The following is a 22,323-nucleotide window of genomic DNA, read 5'->3' as shown; positions in this document are numbered from 1 at the left end:
ACCAAGTCACTTCAGCTCTTATGAAAATGTTACCCCTTAATCCTTTAGGACCTGCACCCTGAGCTTTGCATATATGTCCCTGTCACTATGTCTGTTTATAATGCTATTAAATTAACCAAAAGAATTTGCAGTTGGAGAAAGTGTTTCAAGTTTCCTTAGCTTAGGTCTGAAATACAACAAAGCGGTAATTAACAATTCAGTAGGGTACTATGCAATATACTTTATTTCATGCTGTGACTAAAGAAGAGCATCAAAATCTTTAAAATACTTTATCCATGACAAACGATAATTTGAGTAAAACCCTCTGTCCTGCTCTGCTTCTCACATGCTTGAATCCTAATATCTTTATATCTCAAAATGATTGTCCTTTCCCCATCCTTGTTAATCTAGGACCATCACATAAATGGCTTGATAGAGAAAATTACTCCCATGTGCAAATAGAAACTTAGCTGTCTTGCAAGAAAGGAAATGATCTGACTGTAGAAAAATCAGACCTTCATTATCTGCTGACCTTTAAAGTGGGAAAATACCAAACTGTAATTTAGGATTTGGAACTCCACTGAGGATATATACATGTAAGAAATTGTTTCACTCAGAGATAGAGAACAAAAGGATTGGACTGTTTGACAGTCTAGAAATAACAGATGTATCAAACCACATTGGTAGTAACCAGTTTGCCCCCTGCCAGTTTTAGCTGGAGTTGATTGCAGAAGTAAAGCAAAAAAGATGTTCTGCTTTTGAGAAATATCTCCAGTGCACAGGCAAATACTCTGCCAGAAGATGGACCAGTACGGTTTCATCAGACGTTTTGTAATGGCCGAGTGTTTTAGTTAGGTGGCCAACAGTTTACCTCTTCAGAGGACGTTTTTCTTCTTACATTGTATACGCAACCCAGTAGATAACATTGACTGCTGCAAAAGCTGCTGGGAAAACTGCTCTGGCGTAAATATCAATAGTGTCAGCATCAATGGGCTTAAAAAGGGACTTTATGCCACCCTTTTTGTCAGACTTCATTTCTTGCTGCTGCTTTGTCTCTCCAGTTTCAACTTCCACTGGGCCATATGATCCAGGAAGCCTTTTGGGAATACGATGCTGTCTGTTGGAAATGGCCAGTTCCTGGTTAACTCCGGCAATAGAAAGTGAAAACAAGACAATGGCATTCTTGACATTTACCTGCAAAGGAAAGAGAAGAACTTTTTGAAACAATCTGTATGGGAAAAGAGATAGGATATTTAACCTATGCTAGCGAGGTCCATGTGCAGCGAGTCTCCACTGTTGGGGCGTTCGTGACAATCCAGACTGTAGCAGTGGCAAAACACACACCATGTCTCATATTGTCAATGACTGCCCACTGACTAAGTTCAGTGGTGGACTACAGGAACTGCACATGGCCCCTGAGGATGCTATCACATGGCTCAGTAATTATACACACGCTGAATGACCTGAGCTAGCCAGGTAGCTTAATGGTTTGACATGCAGAAGATCCAGATCTGAAAGACTGTGCTACCATGCAGGTTTGAAGTCTGGTTATAATTGTTCATTCCCTGGGCTATTGAAGGGGCTTGAGGCCTTGCAAAGTCAGAATGCTAATCCCTGGGCTGACTAACAAGTAATATTGATTGACCATCAGAGAAACTGTTATTTGGCTCACTGACCTGGAACATAGGCAAACCCTCAGGGTTCTTTCAAAGCTTGTGGAGAGCAGTGAGGAAGGTTAAGTAAAGAACCCAGATCAATTATATTTGCTAGCAGCTTAAAAAGACCTAAGTCCAGGGAGCCAAAAGGACTGCCAAAAGCATTTTTTCTCTAATGAATTCACTCTCTCTCTTTGGCCAGTAAGAGGCAGCTAGGTATACGATTGGAGCAGTTGAACGATCTAGACAGAACAGTTACTGGAAGGAATTTCATTTCAGTGATGTTTTATTCTTACAACCTGTTGTTTTGGTCCCTGGATCTACTCTGAAACAAGCATTCTATCCATGAGCAAAAGAAAATCTAACTGGACTTTCTCTTGCAACTAATACGGGGACAAATTAATCTCCTTCATTGGCGATGCGTTGGGATGGCATGTGGTGGGGGAGGCATGTGCCCCCCCCCCAGATTTCTGTGCTGATGGTGGGGTGTAGGACGTGGGGCCACATCCCAGATGGAGCCAGGACCTGGCAGCAGCAGAGGCAGTGGCAGTGATGGTGCAATCTGTACTGACTGTGGGGCATGGAGCTGCAGCCCGTCAGAGCCAGTGCCTGGCAGCAGCAGGGATGGCAGCAGTGCAGATACTGTCAATACTTATACGTTGCCTCTGATCTTGTGTCATAATGTTGAAGATAATAGGTCTGGTACTCACTTAGGCTAAGAACCTTTTACAGTGTACTAGCAAAGGAAAGAGGCCTTAAACAGCCACAGGAGAATATGCTCTGTCCATGGGCCTCCCCACTTGGTATAGAATTGACTCCACACGAGCCCCAGTGTTAGATCATGGCATAGTGGTTATTGATCTGAATACCCTTGGGGCTGTTGTATCTTACACCAAGGGCAGAACACATACCCAAAGACACCATCATATTATTAGAATGCAAGGGATGCACGTCTGGCTTAAAAATCACTTAAAGTCCCTTCCCTCCCCTGTCCCATGTTGGCTTAGGTCAGGAACATAGTATGTGATGATGATTGGTTGTACATGCTGGTAGTTATCCTGAAACTGGGCTTGACTCATTTTAAACAGGTAGCAACCAGCATGCCTGAATTTAGGTGCTTAGCACTAAATTCACTTTGCCACTGAAATGGCAAATGTACTAACTTGACTAAAGTCTTCCTCACAGCCACCACCACTCAGATTACTGACCTCCCCACTCTGTCTGCTGGCCTTCATTTTGGCCTTTTGCTTTTTCATGTAGTCAGCATTGAAATGTGCAAATGCATATTCCACCAGAGCAGCAAAGACAAAGACATAGCAAATCCAGAAATAAACATCAAGTGCTTTGATGGCAGAGGCTCGTGGAAGTGAAGACCGAGCACTGACCATCAGTGTCGTCATGGTAAGAACTGTAGTTATACCTGCAGAGAATCACAAGAAACTTTCTTTAGGATTCCATGATACCACCCCAATGGTAATGCACAATGACCTGTATTTTGACAGGGGTTTTATTCCAATCCAAGTTAGCTGAATTTTTCAAAGCTGTTTAGGGGATTTGGAGACCCAATTCCAAACTGGGTATGCAGGCACCCAAGGCAGGTTTGTAAATCTCATCCTGTTAGTCACTGTTTTCTGTTACTAGGCACAGACAGACAAAGAGAAAGATCCCTTGAGGGTCTTGTTTCCTTCTTAGCCCTTAAACTTGCAACTCTTACTCATGTGAGTAATGTTCCCTCTAAGGTGTACGATCTGTGAGCGCACCACTTTTGTCCGTGAGCGTACCGCTTCAGTCCGCTCCCATTAATAGTGTAACAAACATATGAGCACTTGAATAGTAATTGAGTTCTGCTTAAGCACTCTTATGTATTGTTTGAATAACCCTGGTGGGGCTCTCAAGAACAGCAGCAAGGTATTGTGTTTGTGGGGTATTATACATTCATGAACAGATTTAAGAGTTAAAATTGTCAGTTGTCACAAACAGCTAGAGGGTTAGGGTCTGAATCCCCTTACACAAAATCAGATACCAGCATAACCTCAGTAGAGTGATGATACAAATTAATAATATGCAAGAGGAGAATCAAATTATTTATACTTGAGTGTGTATTGATGAAGAAACTCCTATAGGTACTTGCATATTAAATGAAATAGCTTTACCCAACTCTTACTCATGTGACTCACATGATGTGAACAGACCCACTGACTCTGTAGGATTCTTTGTGTGACTAGAGTCTGTGGGGCTGCTTTTGTAGTAGTGGCATGGTGCACATACTATTGTTTTTAGGGTAAAAGGTAACTGCCCAAACTTTTTATCTTCCGTCCTTTATTAGGGCTCCCGTTCCTAATCAGGTGACAGAAAATGGAGCCTGAAAGGAACCACTTTAGAGGCTCTGCTTTGCCAATGCAGGCGCAGCATTCTTGATGGCACATCAGAGATGAGTATTACAGCTTTTACTCCCCTTCCTACTGAGATCCCAAATCCTTTATTTTTTTTTTTTTACCTAGTGACACCCTGGCAGGCACAGCTGACTGACTGATCCAGAAGGACACCCACGACATAGCCACCAGTAAGATGGAAGGAACGTAAGACTGGATGATGTAAACGCCCCGATTCCTCCGCAGGTGGAAGTGGAGACTGAGCCTGGGAAACTGACCAGCTGGTGGAAAAAGTGGGCAAAGGGAAAAAGTATGTTTGTGTATTAGACATGCTGGTTTACAGTTAAGACATAAAAATGATGCTTATCTGCATTTACAGCATTTTCACACAGGTCTGTAACAAGGTCCGGGTCCCAGGGATGGTTGTGATGCCCCCTGGTGGCTCTACAACTGTGCCCTGCTCCACCTCTAGGGCGCTTTCTTGTCTTGCCCACCATGCCTTGATGGAAATATAAAAAATAGGGAGGCTCCCCATGGGCCTTTGCGTGGCCGCAGTCTGACTGAACCCCCTTGCTAGGGTTCCCTGGCACGCTCACTGGGCCTCTATAGTCCCAGACCCCTTGCTGGGCCTTTATAGTCAACTGTGCCCAGCAGGGCACCCAAAGCCAGGCTAATTGTGTGGTTCCAAATCCTCTCCTACACCATGCCCCATGCCTCACAGGTGTTACTATAATATTGTTCCCTCTAAAGGGGCAGAGGCTAAACCCCCAATAAATTTAGCTAGGCTTTCTAGCCTGGGCCCATTGTATCAGACCTGACTCTGAGGCACTACCTCTCGCTTGTCCTTTCTAGACCTTGGCCCCTGTCTGCCAGGCCCCAGGCCCCTGTGTGGCTGTGCCCCTCTCTGGCACTGAGCCCCTCTTAGGTGTCGAGCCCTTGGCCCCTGTCTGGCTGCCACCTTGCACTCTCTGCCCACTCTGGGCTCAGTAACTGCTCAGGCCTTGAGCCTGCCTCTGGCAGGGCTCAAGACTATTGTGTGCTCCACTAGTAGGATCTCTGTAAGCCACCCCTTACTGTCCCAACCCAAACCGTTGGCTAAACTGTAATATAAACACTAAGCCCCTGGGCTACAACATAAACATCAAGGGATAACAGCCCTCTATTCCTTTAAGAGTGTAAACCTGCACTCACTAATACAGCATGTCTCCCAGCCTGGGCTCCTTGTGAACTCCCCGAGCCTCAGTGTTCCTGCAGACAGCAAAGTGGTCAGCCTAGCATCCCAGGGTAGCTCTCCTGGGCTGGAACTCCTTCCCCTGCGGCTACCTCACCACCCCCAGCCTTGTTCTCTGTCTGCCTCTGGTCAGCTAACTGCCTGCAGGTGTTTGCTAATTGCTCCATTAGCCTGTTGCCCTGGAGACCTGTGCCCTGCACAGCCTGCTGTGCTCCCTGGCTGAGCTGCTTTTATCTTAAACTAACGGGGAGCCCCAGTCTCTCTGCTACAGGCTCATAAAAGGCTTTAAAAGCATTCATTAATTAAGCCTCATAACTGCCATGTGAGGCACCATAGTTAGTGTTGACACTGTTGGTCCTAAGAATAGGTCAAGTGATTTGCCATAGGTCACACTTGCTAGATCTGGAAGTAAACTCAGGGGTACTGACTTTGAGTGCCTTTCTATAAGAGAACTATTTCAAAAAGCACACTGCCTTAATGTTGTTAGAATCTACTGTGGAAAGCCCTCCAGATACTAAATTTAGATTTTTTTAAAGGCCAAGTTAATTTCAAACTTGCTTGGAAAAAAAAGCTTGGAGAAGATGGGTGCAATATGAAAGAACATTTAACTATGCGAAAAAAGACAAAAGTCAGTAGGAAAAAAAAGCCTTCAGATTTTATAATCAATGCAGTCTTCTGGCTAGTATGTACATGCACTACTGTCCTTAACTGGATGAAGCCAGAACAGCTTGACTGTCGGTTATAAGTCCCATATTGTTTGAGCTCCAGGAGGTTCTCTTTTAGCCCAAGTTGCAAATGAGGACAGGAGGATTTGCCATTTCCGTAAAAAAACCGAATAGCCCCTTGTGTAGCATCTTAGCAAGCACAAAGCCCTAGATGACCATGGATTTATCACAATATATTGCAGTAGCTCCCTAAAAGACCAGTAAAACTTGACCTCTTTTTAAGTAGAGACAAAACAAAATTGTACGAGATACACGATGAATAGTTTAAATACATGACTTAAGAGAAGCAGTTGCCTACAACACATAGTGAGGTCTTTCCCTGTGCAGGAAAAACACACTAATGCAGACACAGAACCTATTACCGGATTTGAAGTTCATCATCTCTGTTGTGAATCGGTAATTAGTGATTGTGAATTGAGCAAGCTGCAACTTATCCAGCCCATGGATCTCCTCCTGGTTTTCCGACCATTGGTACACGATGTCCTCTGAAGAGTAGCCATCTGCCAGAAGAATTGAATAAATGCATAGGAGAAATAAAGATAGATGGGCTCAGAGTGGAACTCTGCCATGCTGCTCATCATCAGTTCTACAGCAAGCATGTTATGTTCCAGTCTGTGTAAGTCAATGTCTTGTCAGCCTTCAGGATGCCAGGGACCCAGCAGTAATAACTTTCCCACAAGGAAAAGAATCCAAATTGGCTCACGTTGACAGTATGTCTACGTGGCAGTGTGGTGCCAGGCAAAGATACTCAAGCCAGCTTGGTCATCAGAAGTGGGTTGAGCACATTAGCTTGTCTCTCTACTTCAGCTAATTGCCCCTGTGCCCTGCAGGCATTCCTTGAGCTACACAGAAGTTTTGGAGTATTTTAAGTCAAGAAGAACTTAGCTGCTAGAGCAGGGGTGGAAAAAATGGTGGATCGGAAAAAAGGGTGGTCGGACTCCACTTCCCAGCAGCCCCTGCCTATGTTGCTATGGCCAGTTTCCATGGAGATCCCAGGAACGGCAGGGCTGTGACAGCGTGGGGCCGGGGTTTCCATGGAGACCTGCACCAGCAGTGCTGGCTGGGTGCGCAGCTGAGTGGGGAGCTGCTCTGCGACTGGGGCTGGGACTTTGCAGTGGTGACAGCATGGTCTGGAGCCAGGGCAGAGCCACAATCTGCTGCTTGCATACCTCTGCCTGGGGCATATGGGCAGTGGATTGCATCTCTGCCCCAGCTCCAGACCACGCTGTCACCACTGCGAAATGCTAGCTCTGGAGCAGCTCCCCACCCAGCTGTGCCCCCTGCCAGTGCTGCTGGGGCTGGTCTCCTTGGAAATCCTGGCCCTGCACTGTCATGGTGCTGCTTCTGCTGGGGTCTCCATGGAAACTGGCTGCGGTGATGCGGGAAGGAGCTGCTGGGAAATGGAGTCTGCCATGGGCCCAATCCTTGCCTGCCCCTGTGCCTACTGTCCCCAGCACATTAATGAGTAAGCTAGATCAGAAGGGCTAGGGACAGAAGTTATTGATTTGAGTCAAACCAGTTTATGAAACTTCTGTCCCAGACCCCTTCCTGGTTTAAGTTAAATCACAGTCCTCCAGCAACCCATCATGCTCTGCAGCCCTGGGCTGGGCTGGGCTGGGCTGTCTGCTCCAGAGAGCAGGGCTGGACCCACCCCTCTGCTCCCTAGCTGGAGTAATGAGGGCTGGCTGACCAGGGGGGTAACAGGACAAGCCCAGCTGGAGATGCAGCCCAGTCTACTGTGGGGGTTGTCGCCCCCACCCAGGCAAACCCTGGCTGGGGTCTGGGGCTGGGGAAGGGGGTTAAACCCCACTTCCCCAGCTCAAACTTACTGCAGGCTGCAACTGTGGACTACAAATCCCAGAGGCACCAGGAAGCAGGAAGTGGAAGTGATGAGCAACCCTGCAGTGTCCTGTTGATGTAATTCTGGACTGTAACTGTCAGAGACCTCACGGGTAGCAGGAAGGGGAAATGAACATACAGCCAGAGAGCCATGCTCTAGTGCCCCCGAGCTTCTGGTTTGAGCTACTGCAGGCATTTGGCTGCATGTCCTGAATCAAAGGTAAATGTCTGTTCACTTAATCTGTGCAGCTTAGACTAACCTGCAAAGACTGAATTGATTCAGCCTGGGACTTTTTGACTGTCTGTACCTAGCCAATATCAATTCTGCATCTCAAACCTGATTCAATGGACAGTTCAATTTTGCAACTGGAATGAGAGTTTAGTGCAGGGGTGGGCAAAACGTGGCCCGCGGGCCAGGTGTGGCCCACCAGGCCATTCTATCTGGCCTGCAGGGCCCCTAAAAAATTTAGAAAATTAATATTAATCTGCCCCTGGCTGCCTGTCATGTGGCCCTCGATGGCTTGCCAAAACTCAGTAAGCGGCCCTCTGCCCAAAATAATTGCCCGCCCCTGGTTTAGTGGCAAGGAACACTGTCTCAGGTATTTCCTTATCTAAACCAAACTGACCTTAAAGCAGTGATATTCTGATTTTAGAATCTGGTTCAAAATATGTAACCTATCAGCACTTGAACTAGGGGCAAGGTAGAGTAAGGTACCTTGTAACAGCACTAAAAGTTAACCCAGGCCATGCTACAGGATGATGAGTCCCTTTTGAAATCCACAGTCAGACTGGGAAATGCCTAGAGGAAACCCTGTACTTGGAAACAGTATGGAGTAATATCCCCCTGATTTTTACTTTAATGCACTTACTTAAAAAGGCTTCATTTCTGCTTATGTTTATTGCACTGAAATAAAAATCCTCAATTTAAAACAGAGAGAGGGAGAGAGAGAGAGAAATAAGCCTCTGCAAAATTTGCTGGGAGAATGAATTGATTGCTGCTTCATTGTCTGCTGCCTCTGCATTTGCTGATTACATAAGTAAAACTGCAGATTGCTATTTTTGACAGGATGAAATGGTATTGTGGTTAATTGCCTAGAAAACAGAGTCAGTGCTAAAAAAGAATAAGAGAAACTAAAGCTCACACCAATGTGGCAGTATGTTTACATCTGCTGAGAAACTCTGATAGCCCTAAATCTTTAGAAACACAGGGATCTTTATTCTCCACTTGATGTAAAAAACACAGAAAGCCAAATTCACAAAGCTATTAGTTAGTGTGGTTCCTTCTTATGGGTGGTAAATCTGGGTCCCAAGCATTAACATTCATGTGAATTACAATCTGATCAAGGGGAGACTTGAATCTGAACAGAACATAAATTAAGTTTATGCAGATTTCTCAGGTAAGCAGAAAATGGAGTTAAACCAGTCTGTGGGCCAAATTATGTTGGAGTCTTGTGTGGATGCGAGGGTCAGGGGATGTCAAAGAGAGACAGTGCCTGTGCCAGACATAATCACAAGCATAGTCCCTGTATGCAAGAAATTCTTGCCCCATCCAGTTTTTCTTAGAGGGAAAAAAAGATATAGGAATTTGCCTGAGTGCAAGCCTTCTGAACTCTCTGTCTCTCATAGCTTGACATTAATGGAAAGAATCCCGCTGATTTCACTGGGCTTTGGGTCAGGCAGTCAGCTCCTCTTCAGATTGGGAGGATTCAATCCTTAATCAGACTGAAGGATGCTCATCACCTTGCTGGATTTAGCTGTATAGTTCTGAATTAGGCTTGCGTACAACTAGTTTTGAAAAGCCTGGTACCTTAACACCCAAAATTTGGAGCCAAGAGGTTGGGGATTGAGTTTTATATTTTCTAAATCCTGAGCAGCCTTTGTTTGTGATCTATGGAAGCAGAATTGCTTAGGCAGACTCGAAGCTAAGTACCACGTGTGCAGGCTTTAAACAGAACACATTATAGGCAACTCTATGCTCAGGCCTTACAGCTTTCTAAATCCAGCATGCACTCTTGCTCATCCATCGGGTACTTGGAAAGGTCCATGTCACAGGCCACAGTTGAGGTAATCCTGTCCCAAGCAAGGGAAATAAAAATACTAATTAGTTATATTCAGATATGGCTGTAGACATTCATAACTTGACATTTAATTTTCCTCATAATCCAGACAGAGTTGGAAACCCATCACCTATCTCCCATAACACTACTACCAATGATAAAAATATTTTCAAAGTCTTTTATGATTATTACTTCTAGTCTTCAAAATAAAAACTAGAATTTTGAAAGTGAGATAAAAAGAAATTAAGTGACTTGTCCAAGGCTGGATGGTGATGATGATAATAATTCTTGTATATACTCTTGTGAGTCAAGCTCACTCCTGCATAAAGTTACGTAACTTGATTAAGTTACTTCAGGACTGATTTTAGTCCTACGTTTTCACAGTATCTCATGTACAGTAGCTAACTCATTCTTAAAATGTGCCTGCAAAGTGAATACATTTGCAAACAGAGAAGGTGAGGACAAAAGTGCCCACAGTTCCACTGGGAATTGGAGTCAGTCAGATGGAAGCCAGGAACTTTTTGCCCTGTCTACACTGTCTTGTGATTGCTAATGATATCATTAATGATATTCTTGTAATTAATGATTACACAATGGGAAATGTGTTACTGTTGCCACAGTTGCAACTCCAGCAGCATAGCCCTCGCAAAGGGAAGGGTTTTCAGAATAACATTATTGGTGATTTTCAGGGACACCCTAGGAAAAATGGGATGAGTATTTTTGAAGTATATACAAAAAGCTAACATCTGACAGAGAGCATACTCACACTTTTCACTCTTTCTTACCTGATACTATATAAAATTACTCCATCAGGTTGTAGCCTGATAAGTTTGTTTTCCACTGTCACATCATGGAACCAGGCAGACTTGGCATTTACTATGAATGTATCTGGTAACCAGAGCTTATCCACAAATCGACTGTCCAAACCTAGAGTTTCATTGGTGTGATTGTAAGAGAGCCGGTCATCTCGCCAGCTCTGATGCAGAAATACTGTCATAGTATATTCCTAGGGCAAGGAGAATAAACAGTTAACAAAACATGTGAAACAAATACGGTTAAGTTGCCTTAGGGTTTGGTCAGATTTCCTTGTCTTAGTCTGGAACAGTTGTTTCCTGGGTACTGGAATACTTAAGCAAAAATGAGGCTGCTTGGATATTTTATTTTATTTGCTTTTATTATGGATGACCCTAAGACAGCTCAACATGTGTTCTGATTCAAAGGCATTATCAAGTATATTGTACAATGGGAGCTACACGACTGTGTGATACTAATGGAGAAAATAAGGTTAATATTCCTCCTGAGCCCCTTCCCCAGGTAGGAACAGTAGCTTTTGAAGAGGGGGATGGGGGTTGGGGGGGAGGGGGATGAGTTTAAAAAATAGGTGGAACCATAAATTCTTTCTGGTTCAATAGGTTATAAAAATGCAACTGATATTTGCTATTCTATACAAGCATGTCCCATGCCACCTAACTTGTTGCTTTGTTTGGAGTTTGCACATGATAGGGATGGGAAAGTGAGTGTCCCATAATTAAATAGCATTTTATAGGAGCAAAAAGATGCTGAGTTCCCTCATTCTTTCTTTAAGAGTTTCCATAGAGGAGTGGAATTTGAGTGGAAGCTGTATGTAAGTCTTAAAAATAGTTTTTCTAGCAGTAAGGGCAACACACGTCAGACTACAACCCTGTACTCCCTAATATACCATTTCAAATACTCACCTAGTGGAAATCAGTGTAGTTCCAGCTAATTTATACCGAGTCTAGATGCAAAACTGTCTATAGATTAGAATGCAACTATGTTTGCTCTTTAGAGTATGTCATTGTGACACTTTTTCACTTGAAATATTTTAGAAAATCTTTTCCCTCTGCTAATTTTTCATCTGGTGATGCCGTTTAGAAAACTCCTATTTATCCTGCCAGTCTTTTATGCTTTTAGTTGTTGCAGTATAAGCTTTCTCATTACAGTCTTAACAAGTTTAAATGATAACATACCATATTAACTTCTGAGATGTGGTCAATGCTGGCTACTTCAATCGCTAGGGCAACATTAACAGGAGGGCCTGAGGAGACACGTTAAAATGGGAAGAACTGCATTATCTAATATGCATTAGCAATACACGTAAGTCCTGATTCTTCTAGAAACCATGACTCCTAAATTAAAAAATCCATGTCATAGAGAAAATACAGAAATACTGATGATAACCATTCAATATGGACAAAATATAACTTTCCCAAAGCTAGTTTACAGATCATGGAAACGGTAGGTGTATAGGAATGTGATTAAAAAAACTCAAGCTGCTAAGTATGCCTTTTGCTTATAGTGTTTAGTGAAGCATTCAGCTATAAGGTTCTCTGAAAGTAATCTCTCTGACATTATCTAACATAAGAAAACTTCACAACTTTTGAAATTAGCTGCTTCAGGACGAAAATAACATTCCAGTTTACCAGACTGCCAGTTACCAGTGATTATAACCTGAATAAATTGCCAGTGTATCCATATTCCCCATAGAATTTTCTCTGCCTTTGTGAGATTGAGATTTTCCTTCCATATGGGTACATGCTTCATTAAATTCACTGTTTTGTATATTGAGATCTCATGATCACTCGGAAGGAACGCTAGAAATTGCAGTTGCCCAATGCTTTCTAAACACCTATTATCTAAGTACGTTGCTGCAAATCTGCAAACACTCCAGTGTCTGCATATACTAGTTACTGTATACACATAGTCCTCCTCTAAGCTTTGGATCTGCTCAAATGGGAGGAAAAAAGGCCTCTAATTCCTGAGCTAGGAACAGCAGCTAAAACTCTGCAGGCCAGATACAAGACTGGCAAGATTATAAAACTGAATGGTTATTTTGGATGTTTCCATTGTGGGGAACTCAATTTCAGACCTCCTGATGGAGTCTGCTTTTAAGAAAGTGCTTGAGCATCCACACTCTTAAAATTAGGCTTATCCAAAGTTTCTCAATTGTGCATCTAAATCACTAGTCACATTTTAATTTATATTTGCTTATAATGTCCTTCAGTCAAATTGGACCTGAAGAGTCCAGAGTGGTTTTGCTTTTATTGTACTGGTTAACACCAAAGTCTGTACATTTCCAGAATTGCTCGGTATTCAAACACTGGTAGGTTTTATATTGTGATCATTACCATGGCGCCTGACTTGGTAGTGTCTTTCCTGACCCACACTCATAGAACCATTTATTGTTTCACATGGTTGAAACACCCTCTTTTTTAACAGTAAAGAACCTGAATCAACCCCTGAAACCCTTGACCCTTGGAGTGCCCTGGGTCTGGATGCAGTTTCAAGATTTGTGGGTTGGACCTTCTCTCATTTTTAACATGAAACTTAATAGACTTGCTGTGCAGGCAGTCATGAAAATATTCTTGCCCTCACCCCAAGTGTGTTTACATCAACTAAGTTTTGCCTTGCTTCTGATTCTGACAGACTCAAGAATCACAGAACCATAGAAATTAAGGGCTGGAAGGGACATCAAAAGATCACTGCTCTGGGCAGGAATACTGCTGAGATCAAATGATCCCAGAAAGGTTTCTTTCCAGTCTCCTTTTGAAGACTTCCAAGGTTGGGGACTGCACCACCTCCTTGGGAAGACTATTCCAGATTCTGGTCACCCTTACCGTAAGAAGTTCTTCCTTATATTCAACCTGAAACCATCTTCTAACAGATTATGGCCATTGCTCCTTGTCCTCCCCGGGATGCCTTAGTGAACAGTTTTTCTCCCAGCTCCTGATATTCACCCCTTAGATACTTATATACGGCCACCAAGTCCCTCCTTAGTCTTCTCTTTCCCAGGCTGAACAGTCCCAGATCCCTTAGTCTTTCCTCATAATGTTTGTCCTCCAGGCCCTTAATCATTCTTGTGGCCCATCTCTGGACCCTTTCAAGATTCTAACGCATCTTTTTTGAAGTGCAGTGCCCAGAACTGGACACAGTACTCCAGCTGGGGTCTCACCAACGTTGGGTACAGAGGAAGTATCACTTCCTTAGCTTTGCTTGCGATGCACTGGCTAATGCATCCCAGTATGCTATTAGTTCTGTTGCCGACAGCATTGCACTGGCAGCTCATGTTCATCCTGTGATCAACCATAACCTTGAGGTCCCTTTCAGCCATCATGCTGGCCAGAACATCTCCTCCTAATCTATACTGAGGTTGCTGGTTACTTCTCTGCAGATGAAGCACTCTGCATTTATCCTTACTGAACTGCATCCAGTTCCACTCTGTCAGCCTGTCCAGCTTGTGCAGGGCCGCTTGGATCCACATCCTATCCCCTAGCATGACTGCTTTTCCCCTTAACTTAGTATCATCTGCAAAGTTAGCCAGTGTGCTTTCCACATCCTCATCTAAATCATTGATAAAGATGTGGAACAGCATGGGACCAAGAACCGAACCCTGTGGGCATAGGTGGTGGAAGGGCGGGGGAACCGGGCTCAGTCCCCACAAACTCAGGTCAGCAGGTAGGGCTGTAGTGCAGCCCAGCCGCAGGCTGCTGCAGCAGGGGGGAGGGGCAGGCACACTCAGATACCCTGAGCACTTGCAGCTAGGATCGCAGCTGGCCCAGTTGCAGGCAGGCAAGTTTATTTCAGTCTTTCTTTATCACTGCCTGGCCTTGGGGGTAGGGTAGGAGACAGTGGGGTAGGCACAGGGCAAATCATTCACCCTTGCCCTGCTCCTTCCTGCACTGTGGGGATTGTCCCTTGACCCAGCCTGGCCAGGGCCCCATTCACTGTGAACGGGGCCCCGGCTGGGCTGGGTTGTGGGACAACTGGAGTCCAGTGGCTCCTCCAGAGGCACGGTGCTGGGGAGCTAAGTGGGGGGCACGTGGCCCCCCGATCTTTGCACAGTGCAAGGGCGGGCCAGAGCTGCGAGCTGGGCTCTGCCTGCTCCCTGCCTCTGTGTCTTGCTGCTGCCACTGCTTTACAAGTGGCATGGCATGGCGCAATCCCATGTACCTTGCTGCCCGGCCCGCCCAGGCAGGATGCACATGGCACTGTGCTGCTTTCAAAGCAGCGGCAACAGTGAGACGCAAAGGAAGGGGGCAGACAGAACCTAGCTCACAGCTGTGGCTTGCCCTCACCCCATGCAAAGATTGGGGGGGCCACATGCCCCCCCTCCCTTGGCTCCCTAGCGCTGTGCTGGCTCTGATGAGCCACCAGGCTAGGACTGTCCCACAACCCAGCCTGGCCAGGGCCCCATTCACCGTGAATGGGGCCCTGGCCGGGCCAGGTCATGGGACAATCAGAGCCTAGCAGCTCATCCAGGGGCACAGTGTGAGTGAGGCAAGGGGGAGCTCCCTCCCCACTGGATGAGGAGTTTGGTCGGGACTTGAGTGCAGACCCAGGACAAAACGCAGGGGCTGTAACGGTCTCGGTTGAGACCCAACTTAGTGCTCAGCAACAGGGTCAGTTGAGGAACTTGGCAAGGGAATTTCAAGATGTTTTTAGTGAAATCCCAGGATGTGCCAAAAGGGATAACCCATCTGTTGGGAAGATCATGAGAGAAAAATGGAGGAGGATCCCATATTATAGATATCAGGCAATTTGTGAGGAAATTACTAAAATGCTGGAGCAAGGCATCATTCAAGAGTCCCAGAGTCCTTGGCATAGCCCCATTGTGGCAGTGGCTAAGCCTGATGAGTCACTGCAACTGTGTATGGACTTCAGGAAAATAAATGCTATCTCTCACTTTGACAGCATTCCTCTGCCCCAGATTAGCGAGTTGTTGGAGAAAGTGGGACAGGCTAGATTTATCTCAACCCTGGACTTAGTAAAAGGGTATTGGCAGGTACCGTTGAGGAGGGAAGATATGGCCAAGACTGCGTTCAGTACTCTATGGGGCTTGTACAAATTTAGACAGATGCCTTTCGGGTTACACGGTGTGGCAGCTACCTTTCAAAGGCTAATTGAATGGGTGTTGGCCCCACATCAGCAATACACAGCCACCTACATAGGCAATATTATTATATATACAGAAGGATGAGAGGAACACTTAGAAATGGTAAGGGCGGTACTACAGGAATTATGGCAAGCCAGGCTTACAGCCAACCCAAAGAAATGTATCTTGGGTAAGGCTGAAACAAAGTACTTGGGGTTTATGGTAGGCCAAGGGCATATTCATCCGTTGGCTGACAAGGTGGAGGCCTTGCGACACTATGTCCCACCCCAGAGCTGCAAACAGTTTGGGAAGTTCTTAGGTCTTGCCAGGTATTACCAATGATTTATACCCCAGTTTGCAGAAATAACAGCTCCCTTAACTGATTTGTTGCAAGGGAAAGGTAAGGGCCCCTTTAAATGGGATTTTGTGAGCCAGCAGGCATTCGAGAAGACGAAGAATGCTCTATGTCAAGATGAGGTGCTGGAAACCCCAGACTTTGAATCACCTTTTATTCTGCAGATGAATGTCTCAGACAGAGCATTAGGCACTGTCCTTTTGCAAGAAGTCAACGGAATCTCACGACCCATAGCCTATGCCAGCCGGAAGTTAAACCCACAGGAAAGGAGGTATGCTACAGTAGAACGCGAACGCTTATCCATTAAGTGGGGCGTTAACTACTTTGAGTATTACCTGCTGGGGCATGAGTTCACCCTGATAACCGACCATGCTCCGCTGAGGTGGCTTAAGACTAAACAGACAGAAAATGTGCATATTACTTGATGGGCGTTGACTCTGCAACCTTTCCACTTTCATTGAGTATAAACCAGGAAAGACTAATACTGCTGCTGATTTTTTTTCAAGATGCTATGAAGAAGAAGAGCTGGCGGAACAAGGCCACTCAGAGACAGAGTCAGCCCAATTGTTTCACGGTGAGGATCCACCTAACGACGAGTTAAAGGAGAAAGTATGTGAGAAGATCAAGGATACCTGCCCAGAGAAACTCCCTGGCCAGAGGGCCATGTGCAGCAGTAGCAGCGTAGCCATGCTCTGGAGGGAGCTTCTGATCCTCCCAAGCTCAGTCTTATCAGCTCACCAGGTGAACCAGATTGGTTCAATCAAGGCTCCAGGAGCTATTAACGGCCCTATATGCCAGCAGGAAGGAGAAAGGTAAAGAGGAGAAATAGGGGTTGGCAGAGAGGGCAATTGCCCGCCTGCTGGTCTGGACTGAAGTCCCCGGGAATGGGGCAGCAGACCCACAGGGTCTATAGAGCTCAGAGGAGCTCAGAAAAAGCATTTCCGCATTAATTGGCTGCAGCAGGCGGTTAATTGAGCCGGCAAGACGCTAATTATCGAAGAAAAAAACAAACACCAGATCACGGCTTCAGTGATCAGGAACTTGTGGACTGAATAAGAAGAGAAGGGATAGCAGCCACTATGAACCCCAGCGCCACGGGGAAAAGTGGATAAACGGACGCGTCGGGTCTTTTTTTTCCCCTTTGTTTTGCAAGTAGTTTTTTTTTTCCTTTTGCCCCTCCTTACATTCTGACGAGTGGCAGTCAGCTCCGGGTCAGAGAGTCATCACCCCTCCCCAAGTCAATCAATTCAAGTCATGGCGGGCAAGAACTGAGAGGAGCACTGACCTAATTGACTGACTGGCATCTATCCAGCATAAGAATGGCAAGTGAATGTCAACGGGACGCAGAGGTCTGCGTCCGTACACGGTGCTATCCCGACAACTTGTACATGAGATGGAGGAGAAAGGTGAGGTCTGAGAAACTCTGGCATTACAAACATAAATTCAAAAGCGAAATGGAAAAAACAAAACTTGTGTGAGGTTGCATTTAATTGTCCTGAACCGCAAAGTGCCTCAGGCTCTTTGCAAAGGCTGACACAAGCAAGTACTTATTGTTATTTCTACTGTCCGAGAGCAAGGCAATTACAAACTCTTGATTGAGTGTGATTTTATCTGGCAAAGCACAGAGGTTCACATATATTTTTGCTGCTAGCTTGAGTGAAGAATTGTTTAGAAATCAGAAGAGACATAAATCAAACTTACCTCCAATCCCAGGCCTGAAATTCCGTCCATATCCTTTCATCAAATCATCCAGATTGGGTAACCAGGATATTTCAGTGTTGGAACCTATGTAATCTCCTATGTCATTCATTGCTCTAGATAAAGAAAACAAGTGCCTTTTAAAACTTCACCAAGTATAGAGAGATTAAAATGTGAAAGAAGGTAATCGAAGGCCTAAGATTTAATTGTACATGCATTCCACTAAAGTCCAGCTGAAGTGTAATCAGCTCAGATCGATTGGTAACTGATTGGGACAACACTTTGTGGATAGGAGGACCATTTCACTCATATGAAGATGACAAGTTATGCTTAAATTAGAAAATAGTACATGCTACTACAGGATAGTACAGGTTATCTCTGGAAAATGAGGACAGCAGCAAACTTCTTTTAATGTATTTATCTCTCCCTCCCCAAATGAATAAAATCAAGGTTTAAACTACACGATTTATTTTCCTCTTGAGGAAAAATTTAATTAAAAAATTAGCCAGTTCAACTAAGTAAGGACAACACTATTAATTCAACTTCCTTTTTTCTGCCAATTGTTAAAAAATAAATGGGAAGCGACTTAGTTATAAATGTGTCCTGGGAAACCTTTAGGCCTGTGCGAAGTGGCTAGTATTCACTTCGGATTCAGATTCGGCTGATTTGGGGGACAGCGATTCGATTTGGTGATTCGAATCACTGTCCTGATTTGATTCAGCTGAATCCGATTTGGAGATTTTGCAGCAGCCAAATCTCCGAATCTCTGAATCAGCCAGGCCAGGCCCATCCCCTTCCCCTCTCCCAGCCCAGCAACGACTGCCCTGCCCGCCCCAGCTCCTGGCACTTGGAGGGGAAAAAAACCCTAGCTCAGCAGGTGCTGCCGGGCGGGACATGATCCCCGCTGCCCCCCACTGCTCCACGCTGCATGGGGGGCTATGCATGAGCCCCCAAACTCCCCCCCGGCTCCTTCAGCCCCCTCACGAGTGCCCCACATGGGCCAGCTCCAGCCCTTTAAGAAAAAAAAAACCTGGAGAAACCCTGGGACTCGTTGCTTCTGCCAGTGGGGGGCGATCCCTGCTGCTCCCCGCTGCCCTGCACCACATGGGGAGACTCTGCATGAGCCCCCAAAGGCCCAAGGCTGCACCAGGAGCGATGAGTCCTGGGGCTTTTTTTTTTCTTAAAGAGCTAGAGCCCCAGCAGGTGGGGCAGCCATGCAGGAGCTGGGGAGCGGGGGGTGGGGTCAAGGGGGCTCATGCAGAACCCCTCATGCAGCATGGGGCAGTGGGAGGCAGCAGGGCTCACCCCCTGCCTGGCAGCACCTGGTGAGCACTGGGGCTTTTTTTTAATGTACCGACCTGGGGTAGGCGGGCAGCTATGGGCAGGGCTGGGGGAGCAGGCAGGGGTTGGAGGGGCTGGAGGAGCAGGGAGGGTTGTGGGGTCTGGCAGGGGTCCCCCCCCTTTGAAATGATTCGGGCCTTTAAATTGGTCCCCTGATTCAATTCAGATTCAGAGATTCAGCCACTGAATTGGGCCGAATCTCCTCTGAATCGAATCACCACCCAAAGCTTCGCGCAGCCTTAGAAACCTGTTTATTTCATAGATTTCATAGACATTAGGGATGGAAGGGACCTCGGAAGATCATCGAGTCCAGCCCCCTGCCCAAAGGGCAGGAAGTCAGCTGGGGTCATAGGATCCCAGCAAGATAAGCATCCAGTTTCATCTTGAAGGTGTTCAATGAAGGCGCTTGAACCACCTCCGGTGGCAGGCTGTTCCAGACATGAAGGTACCTGGAAATAGTGAAATATTAATTTATGAAGGAATAGATTCTAAGTCCTGAATTGTTCTCTGCATCGTGATGTGCAAATTCAGTGAAAGTGAAGATGATGTGTCGCAAACATGAATTCACCATAAGCTGGCTCCATTGTATACTCAACTGATTGCCTGCCAGAGCAGCATAACTGGTTAGAAGAAATTTTTATTCGTCAAATAAATAATGTAATTTATATTTAAACTGCAGGTGTGCTAGAATTATGTGAAACCTACTCAGAGACCTTGGCTGATTTTATATATTGCTGAACTCCATGTACAGTTCCATGCTGGGTAAGTAGATTTACACCTTTTTGTTCTCAAAACTACCAGTTAAAAAGTTGTAGAAGTGTGAAACTGTGACTGTTCTAGGAGCAAACTGATGTTTAAAGTCATATGTTCTAATCTGAGGTAGCTAACTCAGTATTAAAAAGAACATTTCTCTCTGGGTCAGCCAAGCCTAGATTAAAACTTCTTTTTTAAAACAGTCAAGCAGTGGATGAAATCTGCACAAGTACGTGGAAACTGGCTACAGCCACCCCTACAAATCTACCTCTCCCTCTTCTACTGCCCATCACTGTGTACTCCGTCCTCTCTCAAGGATCCGTGGGGCTTCTTGCTGTGTCCACTGAACCTGTGTTAAATAAGTAGCTAATAACTTCAGTTACTGTGGCCAGTGTATTAGAGTCCAAAAACCACCTTAGGATGCTTGTACATGTGACAAGGGTATAGTTCTCAGGGTTTCATTCTATGCCACCTAAATTGAAATTGTGGATTTTAATTTTTTCTGTCATTGTGGACACATGATCGCTCAGAAATTTCATAAAATGTTCAGTGCTCTATTCACAGTAAATTATTGCAGGGGGCGCCACATAGCAATCCACCCCACTTAACTCTTTGTACTAAATTACAGCAGGGGGTGCCCATAGCTTACAGTAGGCTGATATGTACAGATCACCGAAAGTTGTACTGTTTCATTAATTTAGATAATTTAATTGTCATTTCATTACTTTCATTAATTTTTACACATATGTTTACACATTTTTACCAATATTTAAAACAATGTATTCTTATTTTATTTTTATTCTTTTCATTCCTGTGGCAGGGCACTGTTGGTACCTGCCACTTTAAGGGCTGGAGCAGGCAGCAGCCAGGTGCTTCAGTATGGCAGCCATTTTGGAGACCAAGGATATATATATATATAGAGTGAGGCAGCAGAAGGCTGCTGGCAGCCATGAGAGAGACATCAGCTGGTGGAGCTGAGGCTCAGGAACAGCATGGAGGTTATGGGCTGGGGCTGTGGGGATGGAGGAGGCTCCTGGTTCTGGGCATGACTTAAAACTGCACCTTGCCAGGGATGGGTGGCCTGGTGGGGCTCCTAGTGATGTGGAAGCCCCCAGGAAATGTCAGGCCAGTTACCACCCTGGTGAAAGGTGAGTTGGGGCGCCTTAATAACCCCAGCTCCCACAACCAGGTTATCAGATGGGTAACCCTGTAGTAGGGCCTGAGAAGGCGGACCCATGTGAGAGAATGCCTGACTCAGAAGCCTGACTTGAGGCACCCTCAACTGGTCAATGTTGAGCGGAGCCAGCGCAGGAGTGAAAGTTTAGACAGGAGCTCCTTAAATTAATGACCCCAGCCCCCACTCATGAGCAGGCCTCCCCTCCCCTCTGGGAGCTCCAAAGAGACCCCTATCTGTGATCAGCCCCACATCGCGACAACCTCAGCGACAGGCACTGTGCCTGCAAGCAAGGGGTGGCCCTCCTCTAGAAGGACAAGGAGAGTGCCAGTATGCTTTAGGGACCAAGAAAAGGGAGAAACAGAAGGGTCATGGGGAGGAGGGGAGTTGGGTAAGAGCCAATGATGGATGATGCATTTTTAGCTGTTAGTGCTTTGCTGATGCTTCCGTAGCAAATCAGGGGAGTGGGTATTGTGTTCCTTCATTTTTTCTATTCTGCTTTGGTTTATTTCACAATAAAATAAATGTTTAGGTGAAATTAAAATGAATTTTCATCCATGTCTGTCTACTGACATGGGAAGGGTTGCAGAGGCATGGCCTGCCCATGCTCCCCCTGGCCCCAGGTTGCCTCCCCACTGCACACAGAGAGTTCACCTGTGTGACCAGTTCAAAATTTTATTGAGCAGCCCATGTCTCCAGAGCTGGGCGGCACTGGTCTCACACATCAAGGAAGGCATCGATACTGGTGGCAATGTCCTCCTCAGCAGCAGGGGGCAGGGACATGTAACACTGCAACAGGTAGCCCTCCAGCTGGTGGTGGAGGATGCATGGCAGCCCAGGCTTGTCCCCCGCACCGTCATAGCTCAGAGTCCCAAACCAGGAACACAGGTGTACCCAGTGCACCTGCAGGATCAGCAGGAGCAGGGCATAGTGGTTCAGGCACCCCTCCACCTGCACAAACAGTTCATCACGCACTACCCGGGGAACACGCTGCAGGGGCACACTTGGGGTGCAACTGTGGCACAGCAGAGAGCAGGCTCCATAGTGCCTCACTGGAGAGGCCCCCTGCAGCATGGGCAGGGGCACAGCCAGCCCTTTGCCTCACTTGTTTAGGAGCACCACACCTGGGTGCTGTAGGCTGGGCGGCAGCGTGGTGGCAGCAGAGCAGCTGGCCTGCAGGGAGGTGGGGCAGGGCAGCAGAGTCTGTTGCTACAGCAACTGAGAAGAGGGCAGGGGAGGCAGGCTGCTTGTGGC

The 22,323-nt window shown here is 46.0% G+C and overlaps 1 protein-coding gene across 1 annotated transcript; it reads right to left on the bottom strand.

Annotated features, from left to right (window-relative positions):
* Positions 1-207: 207 nt before the first annotated feature.
* Positions 208-21,852, bottom strand: GABRD (gamma-aminobutyric acid type A receptor delta subunit). The gene is made up of 9 exons (XM_025212298.1): positions 21,791-21,852; positions 17,805-17,917; positions 11,847-11,914; positions 10,644-10,864; positions 9,789-9,871; positions 6,325-6,462; positions 4,132-4,287; positions 2,843-3,054; positions 208-1,173 (listed from the first exon to the last, which is right to left on the bottom strand). Exons 1-9 carry the CDS (start codon positions 21,850-21,852, stop codon positions 874-876), a joined length of 1,353 nt encoding a protein of 450 aa, XP_025068083.1. The 3' UTR covers positions 208-873.
* Positions 21,853-22,323: the final 471 nt, after the last annotated feature.

Source organism: Alligator sinensis, unplaced genomic scaffold, assembly GCF_000455745.1.
Source record: "Alligator sinensis unplaced genomic scaffold, ASM45574v1 scaffold366_1, whole genome shotgun sequence".
Taxonomy (NCBI): Eukaryota; Metazoa; Chordata; order Crocodylia; family Alligatoridae; genus Alligator; species Alligator sinensis.
The sequence above is the reverse complement of the archived record's forward strand: the minus strand, read 5'-3'. Positions and strand labels throughout refer to the sequence as shown.

Excerpts from the sequence above, each read along its gene's own strand:
- GABRD (XM_025212298.1), bottom strand. The coding sequence starts at position 21,852 with ATGTCCCTGCCCCCTGCTGCTGAGGAGGACATTGCCACCAGTATCGAT. Across the intron at positions 11,915-17,804 it reads TTTCAGGCCTGGGATTGGAG|GCCCTCCTGTTAATGTTGCC; the intron begins GTAAGTTTGATT and ends GTGTCTCCTCAG. Across the intron at positions 10,865-11,846 it reads ACATCTCAGAAGTTAATATG|GAATATACTATGACAGTATT; the intron begins GTATGTTATCAT and ends TCCTTGCCCTAG.